Below are 13,426 nucleotides of genomic sequence, written 5' to 3'. Positions count from 1 at the left end.
TACAATTGACATGTCTACACAGCCAACCTCTTCTCCACAAGCTCTGGCCACTCGCGCCTCCTGCACTGGGCAGCCGTGTGTACCCAGGCTCTCAGAGAAGACTGGGACAGGTATTTCAGGCCGCCCGAACGAAGGGCTTTGCTCAGGATGCCCCGGCCATTTAACTTTGGGGCACCTATAATAAGAACCAGGCCCTTCTCTGCCCATTTCCATAGCCTAGCTATCAGTCTCATACCTGGATGGAATTGAAACACAGCATACCCTCAGGGCGGGGAAGCTTTACTTACTGATGTGGCTTCTGACACATCCCAGGAACATACAGCTTTCACTCCTACCACTAACAAGTTGCTAACTCATGAAAACTTGCTCTGTAGTGATGTCTAACGTTTAGGAATCTGCACCTACCGCAGCTCCAAAGTCACACGAGACGGGCAGGGGATGCAGCCCGCCACATGCTTCATCAGCAGAAGATGGCACGGCACACCTTTGTGGCCAAGAAGGTGTCGGCGTACCGCCAAGCAGACAGCCGAGACATGGCACTAGCCAACACGCTGCTGGGATTACAGCCAGGCTAGCACAGCTTTTAGCGGCTGCTTTTCAAACCTGGGGGTGGCAGCAGAAGGGTACTTCTCGTTTTGTGTGAGAATCAAAGGAAATAAATGACATAAAAAGCTGATGGCGCAGAAGGACAAATAAATCGCAGGGATGATCCATTTTAAAGGGGAGATACTAAAAGTAGCACTAAGCAAGTCCCAAACTAAGCCCTGCTTAGTTTCAAATCAGCTCAAGAAATAAGAACGAAAGGCCACGCCGTCACGTGCCGAGTGCCCTTAACTCTACCTGATTTTAAAAGGGTTACAGGAGCCAAACACCTCCCGGGACTGGTGCTAGCAGAGGAGCAGGCGCAGGCCCTCCACCCCAACCAACTCCACCTTCCAGGTCACGGCTGTCGCTCTGCACACCCAGGCGCACACGGGATGGGGGACACAGCCTGCGCGACACCCTGCTTCAGGGAACTGTTCGCACCAGTGGAACAGAAATGACTCTCCCAGTCCCTCCTACACAGTCATCATATTTCACCTGAAAATTTCCCAGGAGTGATCTGAAAGAGCATTAATTTCCCCACAGATGAAAACACAGGCCACAAAAACAAGAAGCAAATGGGAACATTTTCAATGATATGTTAGGAAGATGTAAGTTCTGGGTAGGAGAAAAGACATGGACATTCACAAGACCTGTCAGTGAACATGGCTAGTTCATGCATTAGAAACAAGGAACACGATGATTTCCCCTAGCACTGTGTAAGAGTTAAGTACTATTCCCATTAATGCATATGAACACAGATACTGAAACTCAAAAGAAAACAAAACAAAACCATAACCAACCCTCTAGACGGGCTGACCAGGCACACTCCCAGGCTCACCACTCGGTCCCCACACGGTTTTCAGAACATCCCGATACTCCAGAGACTGATTTTCCAGGCGAGTAAAAACTTACCCATCAGGTAAACAGCAGAAGGATTCATTGAGCACTCTGTTTGTTGAAATCTGGGTGAAATCTAAACAAGCTAATGTACCAGTTGGAGACAAATCAGATCCAAATCCCTCCTGTTCCCCACAGCAAAATAGCCCCGTCAAGCAGCAGAACCACAGAAAAGATGCGTTTCCCTCCAAAGAGAGGGCAGCCCGCACAACTGGAGCAGACTCGGCTCTTTGCGTCACAGTAACGATTCTATTAGTGCAGAAACGTGCATGGAGGTCTTACAGTGGTGATGCTTGGGCACAAAATTACCTCTCTGCAAGAGGTCCCCACGAAGGGAACCCGAGGCCTTTTGAGGGACCGAGCGCAGACTGCCGCAGGACCAGCAGTAGCAGGTGGATGCCTAGAGTTGGACAAAGGATGCTGGATAAGAGACTGGCTGGGAGAACCAGAAGAAATCACATCTGTACGGAAAAGACTGGAATAAAGTAGCGCAAGTCTGTAACCAGGTAGCTGAAAAAAACTGAGATCAGGAAGGCCCTCAGGCATAAGGGCCTTTAAAACAATAGCAGCATGCAATAAACTAATTCTTCCATGGTATGTGGCAGTTGGCCAAAGAAAAGGGTCAGTGTGGATCCATCACGTGATGGGAACAAACACTTGTAAAATGGCAACCACAAGGTTGAGTAGGGGGTTCACAACCTAATAAATGCCATCAGGAGAACAGCCTGCAACGAGAGAGATGCAGTAAAGGGCAAAAAAGAAAACAGAGACTCCAAGAGAGACAAAACCAAACCTACTATGCAACTGACAGATGAAATAGGAAGGGACAAGATTAGAAACAACAGGGCTCTCTTCAGTTCCGCCAGTTCTGACAAAAGAACCCCGAATTCATGGCTAAGATGAAAGTATTCAAGAGAGGACCCAGCAGCAGCAATGAAGATGCAGTTACTTAATCAAGCAGGGAACTTGTCCAAAAATAGTTTTACGTATTTGTATTACTGCACTTCACATCTTAATATGCAGTCCTTTATTAAAATCACTACAAGGGGCAGGGAACTGAGCTGTGTAGGGGAAGACAGCATGCACATCGGAGGGGTTTTTTTCTTCTTTTGTAACATCAGGCTTCTAGAACTTCAGTATCTTCAAAAGGTCAGCTTAATCTTTAGGTAAAGTGACCTCTGCAGTCTTTAAAAGGTTCCCACGTAACAACACTATAGTAAGCCAGAAGGAAAGTCTTCCTAGCCATCTGTCTAAAGCCTGTACTTCCGAATTTCAAACGTACGCTCGCTCCCCATCGATGACCCAGACTTGAACTGCCAGATTCCTAACAAGATTCAGGGGCCGCTCCCGCGAAGCATGTTTAAAAGATGAGTTAGCACTGTGTCCTGAAGAACGGGATGGCTCTAAAAGACGGACCTCACATAAAGTCAAGTCAAGAATATCTAAACAGGAAAAGAAAATGAAAAAATGAAATGAGGTCTTCATTTGACTTCCTGAAGATCCTACAAAGCCTGTTTGTTTAGAAGGAGCAGACCAAGTCAGTCACCAAAAACTACGCTAGGAATTGCGAGGAAAGGATCAGAATATGAAGCCCGGAAGACACACATTGATGACAGCTATAAGGTATTGCTCCAAGACAGGAAAATATAAGGAAGTTGGCAATGAATTAATGGGTGGACATTGTTTAGACAGAACAATAAACATGTTTGGGGTATTCTCACTGAGCTTTATATAAGCCATTGCGAGACTCTTACTCACAACACCATAAGCTGCTTTTCTTTCTCCCTTCTTTGGAGCCGTGAGATGTTACAGAAGCCACCAAACCTGTCCTGCTGTGATCTGATCTAATTTGGCCAGTACTGCTTGGATTCCACGGAAAGAAAAAGGAAGACTTTAAAAACGCACGGCTCTGGGGAGCAGGGCAGAGGAGGGGAGCCGTGCTGGACTGTTTGATTTAAGTTTTAGGCCAAGCTGTTCGGAAGCGTGGTACCTTTGAATTTTCTGGCATCCGCCTCGAGCATCGACCACAGTTCCTTTAAAATTATGACCCCTTCTGAAATGCCCCAAATGACCACCCAAAATAGCCCATCTTGGCTGAAAAACTTGGCCTCGTTTTCTGTATTTCCATCTCATTAATTACCAAGGCTGACCAAATGAATACCAAGCTGGCACTATCAAGTTCATAGATGCCGGTAGGTTTTAGACCACCCTCCAATCTAAGTAAGAGCAGTGGTATACTGACTAAGGTATCCAAGTGCTGCCCCATTTCAGAGAAAGAACCTCAAACTGCTTTCTGGGTACTAAAGGTCAGCTGCTGCTTTACCACTTGCGCACAAGTAACAGGAAGGCACGCCGCTGAAATCTGCACTCCAAACTCTGAAGCAAACGCCGTGGTCTTTTTAGAGCCTGAACTCCTAATCACTGCCAACGACTGCATGGAGTAGCATGTTGTCCAAAGCCTGAAGAATAAACAGCAAAGGCTGGGCACAGGTTAGCAACAAAAACAAGACATACAACTGCAACGTGCCAGGCAGAGATCTACCTAAACCACCATCCTGTTTCCTTGGGTTTGCAAAGTGCCAGGCAGCTCATGGGAAGTCCCCATAACCGCCCAACTCTGCAGTACTGCATCAGTAGGAAAACGGCCCTGCTGCAAGCAAACCTTGATTCCAAGGCTGCAGTTATAATTAAACATATAGAGGCGGCGGTGTGTTTTACGAAAGGCAGACTGCGGCCGAAGCCGGGGTTGCTAGAAGGCCGAGCTGCTGCCAGCAGGGCACCGCGAAGGAATGCAAACAACATGATGCTCACCAGCGGGAGCCCCATTCACACAGAGGCCTCCTGACGCCTCTCCAGCAGCACAACGCTTCCTTCAAGGAAGCGCCAGAGCTTCCTACATCCCTTCTCAGTCCCTTTTCACTGCTAAGGAAGTTCTCACGGCGTTGTGCACCCAGATTAGGAGTATCACCCGAAGGGACGGACCTTCACGAAGGCTGAGATGATGACTAAACTAGCATACAGACTGCACTTATCCTAGCAAGCTACAGAAACAGCCCTAGCACCAGTTTCTGGATTAAGCCCAGCTCCACTAGTTCTGGGCACAGATGAGAGAGGGAAGGACACTCCTGTGTTCCCTAGCTACACAAAGGCTGCGACCGTTTGACGTGGCCAAGCTTGAAATGTGGCCAAGCTTGAAGGAACCCAACCCTGACATGGGGTCAGGTATCTTCCACTTTCTGCCTCAATATCTTTCCCTGTTTGCCAAGCGGGTTCTGTCGTTTACCTTCACTACTTCTCTATGCCTTGATTTATGGCATAGAGTTCGTCTCTTAAAAATCTGTCAATTCAGTGAACAGGCAAAAACCATGACAGAACTTGCTAAATAGAGCCAAACAGAGCAAACACTGGCATTACACATTTTACAACTGCGACTGGACCTCCCCAATACATTTTATGTTACCTTTTAATTTTAAATGTCCCAGAAAAATTCAGAAAGGGTAATCAGCACATCTGGGGCTCACATCTGAAGACTGAGCAAAGGCTGTATCAGTTCTTCAACCTCCATCCCGAACTGTCATATCCAGTATTACTGTACCTTAAAAAAGAGCTGTTGGGCAGAGGAAGGTATATACAATGGGTGGGAGAAGACAGTCAAACGAGCCTAGACTTGAATCCTAACTGAAATGGCCCAGGAGAGGACCAAACCATCATGTAACCAGCAGGTGCACAACTACACCACCAGCCTGCATGCACACTGATGCTGGGCAGCTTCTACAGAAACTGAAGCACAAAAGAAGAGAAGGCTTAAAAAGTGACCTTTGTAGAGTCGTTACCATGAGCACACTGAGACGACAGAGGCCCATGCCCCTGGACTGGACTACCGTGCACCGTCCAAGCGTCCGCTCGCTCTTGGTAGGGACCAGCGACTTCAGGATGGCCCCAGTAACTGAAAACACGCACTCAGAGAAGTTGCTCCCATCAAAGGCTGTAAGGTGCCATGCGAGGGCCACCTTTCTAAGTAGCATGGCCCTCAGCAAAATTAGTTTCACCACCAGGTCAGAGAGCTGATGATTGTTTCTAAACCGATCAGAGATGGAAAAAAGCCAGTCACTGTCAAAATGGTATGGAAACACCTCCCTTCGCTGCCACATGCCTTATACTCAACAGCATGTGTCGGTGCAAAACTTATCATCGCTTAAAAGAAAACACAACCTTTCCTTCGCAACAGGCAAACCACATCACATATTGACTCAGCTGTTCTTACAACATTTTCTCGATTTCTCCAGCGTGCACAGCCAACTTATCACTCCCTTATGTAAAGTCAGTTTATCATCATCTGAACTTGGATTGCAGTTTTTCTCACAGAGCTTGGAGTAGGTGGGCGTCAACACCTTCTCACACAACCCCAGCAACTTTAAAGTTAATGCCGATTCCTGACAACAGATGAAAGACATCTGTGGTGACCAGAACCATATCCCATGCAATGACGGGGAACACGGACACCTGCTGGAAATTGCCAATAGTAAGCACACTCGTAGATTTACTAGCATCAAGCTAACAAATGACTGAAAAGTTGTATTATCTTAATGACAAAAATTTCTGAACAAACCATTTCATGAGCGATCCGTATTTCTCAGACCTCACAGCATTGGTACTATTGACTTAATTAATCCACACACAAAAACCGCTCTCAACTTTTCCATAGGGATTTACCATATTACCAAGAGTCTGCAGTGAAGTCATTGCACTAGACCTTTTCATTTATGACAAGCCAGTCAATGGCACATTTCAGTATCCTGCACAGTGTCATGGAGAATTAAAGCTGGAGAGAAGCTCATCTGAATCTTTCATCCAGATACTTCAAAGTTGAGAAGATCCAAACCACCCGTCTTGTTTTTACTAGCTGTGTGGGGCAGCGTTTAGGTCCCAGTCTGTGCCTGCCGTTCCCAAGTTGTGCCAGCTGCTGTACAGAAAGAGAGCAAAAAGGCAGTGCCCGAGTCCTCATCGTTTGGCTTTTGCACAAGCAAAGCCTGACTCAGTTTTACCAAAGCAAAATACAGACTACTCTCTCTCTGCATATAAATTAAAGGTACCAAAGAATATTAATGAAGTTCATTCTCTGCTGAGATTTTATCTGATTAATTTTGTAATCATATTTATTTCAGAAGCAATTAAAAACTCTAACTGATATGAAACAGGTCTTGTGGTTATGTCTGAAAACGGAGAAGGTCTGCCTACAGTCAGCGATCAAAAACTGAGGGCGGGGATGAGAGAAGAAAAAGAAAACAAAGTAAATGGGTAAATACAGGTCATTTCTCCTACCTTCTGCCTGCTGTTAATAAAGGTAAAGATTTTCAGAGTTATCTTTACCCTTTCAACCTCTCTCCTCATTGATCCAGCCATCAAGTAATAATCTCAGGCTTACGGCATCACACAGCTTTCTACCAGCCAAGTGAAACGACACAACAGGGTCGAGAATAGAAAGCAAGGAGGAGGAAAGTGTGGGAAGCCGTCCACTAAAATGGAAAAAGTAGTTACGGAAAGTTGTTACAAAATCCCTGTTTTAGGCTCTCTATATAGTAAATCCCATAATGATAATAGGATCCATGAAAAAGTTTCCACCTGTAACAGCATTTTTTCCTGAAGTCACTCCTTCAACAACAGTGGTATCTAAGAGATACTCTCGAGACCTTTGCTTTGCCGATCATTTGAAACGCAGGACAAAACAGCTGACACGAGTGCTGGTCGCCTTCTCCTAGGACACGCAGCCAGAGTGCTCCTCGGGCCTTCCAGCAGCGGGTTGTCAGACTTGAAATCAAGCATCCGCCACCCCACCATGAAGTCAGGGTGGCAGCAAGCCCGAGGGAAGTTACGCTCAAAGAGCCAAGAATACCTTATCTCAAAGGATAAGGTGGAGCTTTACTTTTCCCCTCTTGCAAAATTGGTTATTAAGTAATCTGTTTATGTCACACATACCAGCACTCCTAACAGTGGCATTACAGCAATATGTCATTACCTTCAAGGAAAGGAACGTGCAGTGCTCTAAATGAATGGGAATGGTTTTCTCGCACAGGAGGTTCAGCTTAGGGCAGTGCCTCTTCCTGATTTCCCCCAAGAAAGCCTACATTTTCACACTTGCTTTCCTTCCACACTCTGAACCGGACCCGGGCAGATCCCTTGTCTCGCCAAGTCACATTTCTGGGCACTTACGTGCAACATCAGTGAAGGCCAGCAAAGCAGCTCTTCATAACTAACGTACCGAATTAATCAACTGAGCCCTCCCACTGATAAAGACAGTAGGGGGTGAGCTGGAATGGAATAATTTTCGGATGTCAACAGCTGATATCACTAATAAAATAGCAACACATTCCAGTGTAGGACCAGACTGAGGTGCCATCTTAGAGATGCATTAAACAATCTCCGGAACCAGGCCAAAGGGACATACTTTTGTCAGGTATGTATGGCTTCTATTAACATTACATTTACTCAACAAGGGCATGACAGACAATTGCCCCAAGCTGAAAATGTCTGAACATCCTACTGACCAGAAATGCCCATTTGTCCCCCTCCTTAAAAAGCAAAGTCCTTCCCTCTCCCCCACACCGCTACATAACCAAATTAGTGAGTGGCGTGGTAATCCAGAGTTGCTACCTCCATCTCATAGACATAATGCGAGGTCATCAGCTACCAATAAAATGACACCACGCTGTTTCTCTCTTCTTGCAAAGAACGTGCAAAACAGGGATGCTCAAAATGACAACTTTAAAATTCTGTCTTCATCTGTTTGAAATCAAACCGATTCACAAACAACAAAAGCAGCCTGCTTCCTAAGCATGTTATAACGTTTTGCTGTAGGGTCTTCCCGTTCTCTCCTACAAACTCCTGCAGCTGGGGAATCCCCAAGTCCCACTGTCCTAGCACGACACTGTCAGCTGTCTCCTGATAAAGGTTACAATTCCCCTTTCCCCAGCAGAGGGAAAAGAAAACGGTCTCTCCTCTCTGCTCAGTTTTTTTTCCCTGCAAGTTTAGTGAAATTAAGAGTAGCTTTAAAGAACCTTCCTGAGAAATGTGGTGCAAAAAATTATTGGGAGAGGAATGGAAAGAAGAGGCAAGAGAGGCAAACAACTTTATAATATGTACGTTGTTTCCTCACGAAAGGAGGCTAAAAATAAAAACTATCAGAAAAATAAAATACACCTGGAGGTAACAATTCCACTCGCTGTTACCTTCTTCTACAGAAGGTGCAACTACTGTAAGCCTTTTAGAAAAGCAAGTTATAACCACACCATGGAAGTGGCTGAAGTAATGGAGAGCACTTCTGAGCTAACACCCTCAGGTCTCTAGACAAATGCTCTCCTCCTTGAAACGACTCCACTTGCAGTGCAGAAATCTAGGAGACTTAAAAGCATCTGCACCAAGTGTCAGCCGAAGGTCTTCAACCTGACGTTTTAGCCCTTCCATTGGATCTTAAACTGAAAGAGGGTAGATTGAGATTGGACATAAGGAAGAAAATCTTTATTGTGAGGGCGGTCAGACGCTGGCACAGGTTGCCCAGAGAGGTGGTGGATGCCCCATCCCTGGAAGTATTCAAGGCCAGGTTGAGACGGAGCTTTGGGCAACTTGATCTAGTGGAAGATGTCCCTGCCCACGGCAGGGGGGTGGGACTAGACGGTCTTTAAAAGGTCCCTTCAAACCCAAACCATTCTGTGAGTCTACAGTTCATTCCATACATGCAGACTATGACTGTACATTGGGTGCATGTGTGCGTATTAGATACGCACATACATTAAGTGTACTTACATACAGGGCGCATATCTGTGTAGAGAGTTAGGTGTAGCTGACAAGATGCATAGAATCATACAATCATTTACACTGGAAATCTTCCCCTCTACAGCAAATAAGATCTCTTCAAAACGCCAAAGCCTTTAATGATTACTTGCACTGTGGTAATGCCCCAAATTTGCCAGGTACACTATGAATTCAAGGCTGTCCTGCTCCAGAAGAGTGGAGTGGCTGAGCAGCAACTCACCAACCAAATCATACATGCATCGTGACACTGACAGATGCTACGGCGTCAGCGCTGGCCCCGCCACAGACAGCAGCCCCTTTTGTGATTTAGCTAGGTCATTCGCAGAAGCCTGGCGAGAATCAGGGTGCTGCCTTGCCTTCAGCACGAACAAGGGAATTAGCTGGTTACACAGCTCCGAGTCTCTCCGGAGGCTCAGACAAGCAGCTACAGTTCTCAGAGGCCTGTCGCGTGCAATTAGAAATACCTGTTTCACCTCCTCTTCTCCTTACCCCAGTGAGACGAACTGCAACTGCTCTGTTAGCCCAACTAAATCAAATGAGGATATCTACACTGAAACATGGAGATAAACACACCACATCTACAAATATTACTTAAGGCCTTAACCACAGCCTTTTTCACAGCACCTGCAGACAGTTAAAAAGGACACTCCCGCACTGCTCTTCACAAACAGCAGTTTGTATTATATTCCTGGAGCATCACATATGGGCAATACACACCACAACAGCATGTGGCAACATTTAAGACAGTAAAATATAAGAAATGTTCTCCCCCTCTCAAATGTTTCTGCTGTGCCAAAGTATCAATTATTCTACAAGCAAAAGGCTAACACAAAAACCCTGTCATTCCGACCCTGCAGACAGCAAATGGTCTAATTAAACCCAACATGACGATTTATAGCTACTGAGCACAGATTACACCATACAAGAGAGGAAGACAACACAGGCTTTTTCGTGGAAATGACTGGTTTGACTTGCTGAAAGTGTTCTAATCCACCTCTTTGGAGATTATTTTCTTTCATACTGCTTGATCCTTTACCGTCCATTACCAGTGACAATGACACGGCTGTAACCCTACACCTTTCCAAACATTTGAAACCGAAAAGCCATAGACATTTGTTTGCAAATAAAGGAATTGGAATAAAATTATATACCTAAGTCAAGAGGAGAAGGATAGCACTGTGAGGCGAAACGCTGGCCTCCTTCCCCTTCTAGGTAGAGTACGTACCCTATCGTCCTCTCCTCCTCCCCCACTAGTTTATCAAGCACACTGTCAACTGATCCTCATAAAACAAGAAAAAGAGAATTTGCTGCAAATAGTTCATTCCTATCAGCTTAATAATTTTCCACAAACAACCCAAAACTAAACTCCTTTAAATTCCTTTTACCTTCAGGATTTCAAAACATTTTTAGTTAGAGAGAAAATAAGAACACTTTCAAAGGAGTCTCTCTTTTCCTAAAAAGTGAAGAAACTGTTTGCTCTGTTAAAAAATTCCTCTTCAAGGGAAAAACCTTCTCTTTATTCCTCCTAAGCTAAAAGGATAACCCAGGCAAACGTCTTCTTGCTGCCTTATGTCTAGCCCTGACACTCGGTACAAATTCTGCTGGTTTTTCCAGTTCGCTTCTCCATCTGCAACACCTGCCACCGTATTCCAGCGCTTCCAAGTGCAGTGGTGATACGCAAGCATTGCCAAAACTATATTCATAGAGGAAAGAAAAACAAATGGCCCCGATATTTCACAGCCACTATGCAAGGCACAGCAAACACAATTTTGTGGGAAGTGGAAATGTGTGCCAGCGGCATGTAACACCATTCACTCCTCAACTGAAAAAGAGGATTTCTTTTAAAAGTCAGTTTCACCCCGACCCAGCTTACCCTTGTTTCAGTCAATTTTAGGATTAATTACTCAGCAAAACAAAGGTGCCCTTTTTCTCTGCTATATGACTGTGCCGATCGTACACACAAATACAAATTGTGAAGGTACCCTTTCTCCCCAGCAGCCCAAGGTCTCTTACCTTCCACTTCTTCTTCATCACATACGTGTTTAAGGAAGGAAGCCCCTCTATCCAGTACTGCCTCGTCCTCCATCCTATAGTAATAGAAAAGAAAAAAGGAATGCTCAGACTTCTCCTGGAGCGAGCTATTTGAACGAGCCCAGGTCCTGGGCAGGTTAACTTGCAAGCTGTTGTTCATGTTCCTGTGGGAACTCCTGTTCTCCTTCCAGTGCCTGCTGTTCCTTCATAGAGCTCCTTTCAAATGGCGTTGGGTTTAAGCTGGCCTCACGTAGCTCGAATTCTAAGCTTGAGAGGACATCAGTGCTGACAGGTGTGAGAAAGGTAATCCCAGCTAGAAGTCTTTGGGTTTTTTTCCTCTTCTTTTTTTTTCCCCCTCCTCCTTTTTCCTTTTTTCTAAAAAGGACGTATACACAAGTTTGGGACTGTCTATGCAATAGCCAAGAGTTTGTGGAATTCCAGTTTCGCTTTAAAGTTCCTCTAACAGACCTCGGCTGCAGAACCACGTACACAAGCAAGCACGCATACCACACACAGACATACACACGCGTTCGAACGCACAGTGGGAGACCAGCCTTCAGCCAGCCTCTTAATACCAGCAAAGCACACTTGTCTGTTGAGAGGCAAGCTTTGCGTCACACGTTGGCCTTACAGAAATCTGACATATGAGGATTATCCAGAGACCGAGCTACAGTAAGTCAGACCATCACAGCAGTCATTTATGTGTGTCACCCATTCATTCATTCATCCCTTTGGAGACGGGTTTTAGTAGTTGCCTTCTTTCCCCTCCCCTTTTCTCTCCACCTCTTATCTGCTTCTCTGTATAGAAGAGACTCCTCATTCTATGCCTCCGCCGTAAGAGTCCTGTGGTACTGCCCAGAACTGGTACTGCTGTATTTCGCCCACAAAATAAGACCCTGCATGCTTTCCAAGGGTTGATCTGCAAAGTCACTTTTGACAAGCAAATACAAAAACGCTAAAATAACAAAGAAAAAAAAAATCTAGCTGTATTAAATAATCTCCTTTCATACCGCTTACAGGCTAAGCGCACATTTGCTGCTCACTGCTGGACAGTCACTGTGGAAGCTTTCTATCTTAATACAACTGGAGATCTGGTAACCCGTTTTCCACAAGAAACAGGCATATATGGGTACCGATCAAAAAACAATACCTTTTCCTTATATTCCCTAGATGGAATAGGGACAAACTCAGTACAGAAACAGACAAAGCCTTCAGAACTTCTTCACATCTCTATTGCTTCCACTTGTGATCCCGCAAGATCCTCCAAGTGCAGTAGCAGCAAACACTTAATAGAGTTTTTTTAACGGCACATTCAAATTCAGGAGAGTATAAAAACTGAGCGGATGAGTACCAAGAAGTCTTAGGATATCTACCTTGTATATCAACGCCTACCTGAACAAAAAAAACTAAAAAACAAAAAAATTCAGCCACAAAAGCAAGTACCAAAGCCCTCGTTTTCTGGAAGTAGTAGCACAGCAGCCATTCTCCCATCGTTGCCAAGTTTTCCTCCACCTCAAGCACCTTCACTAACACGCCATCGGCCTCATCCTTGGTTCATAGTCCGCAGCTCAGCTCCCACGAACGAGTCTCAAATACGTCAAAGATAAAAAAGAACAAAGCAAAACGGGTCAGATTCAAAACCACTAACCAAGCATATGGAAATACACACTTTTTCATTCAGATTATTGGGTGGCAGTAAATAATACAGCACCATACCCAGAAATGAAGATGAGCATCAGCGCCGAAGTTTAGGTCCAATTCAGACATTCGGAACAAGGCCCACCTCCCCTTCACACAGGCTCTTTCTGCCCGCACTGCCTGCAAGAGGTCCAGAAGCCAGAGGATTTGAAGGACATGTTTCTCCGACTTCAGAAAGGTACCATTTCACAAGCAGCTGTTGTCCTGCACGAAGGGGTAGGACATGCTTCTCACCAACAAAACACACAAAGCCAGCACTCAGGCACGCACACAGAAGCCTTCCCCGAAAGCTCCAGTTCTTCGTTAAATTATTCAAGGCTATTTATGCATCTTTTCTAAGGCAACAAAAGGGAACATATTTCATGGCTGCTCTTGCCTGTTTGCAACGGTTGTGAAGGCACACCCC

The 13,426-nt window shown here is 45.4% G+C and overlaps 1 protein-coding gene across 1 annotated transcript in view; it reads right to left on the bottom strand.

Annotated features, from left to right (window-relative positions):
* SLC4A4 (solute carrier family 4 member 4) overlaps positions 1–13,426 on the bottom strand; it is a 205,418-nt gene that overhangs the window by 156,404 nt on the left and 35,588 nt on the right. Inside the window, exon 2 of the mRNA XM_009288809.2 lies at positions 11,305–11,378. Within this exon, the coding sequence (XP_009287084.1) occupies positions 11,305–11,378 (74 nt within the window). The remainder of the gene's footprint in view (positions 1–11,304; positions 11,379–13,426) is intronic.

Source organism: Aptenodytes forsteri, unplaced genomic scaffold (assembly GCF_000699145.1).
Source record: "Aptenodytes forsteri isolate BGI_AS27 unplaced genomic scaffold, ASM69914v1 Scaffold221, whole genome shotgun sequence".
Classification (NCBI taxonomy): Eukaryota; Metazoa; Chordata; class Aves; order Sphenisciformes; family Spheniscidae; genus Aptenodytes; species Aptenodytes forsteri.
The sequence above is the reverse complement of the archived record's forward strand: the minus strand, read 5'-3'. Positions and strand labels throughout refer to the sequence as shown.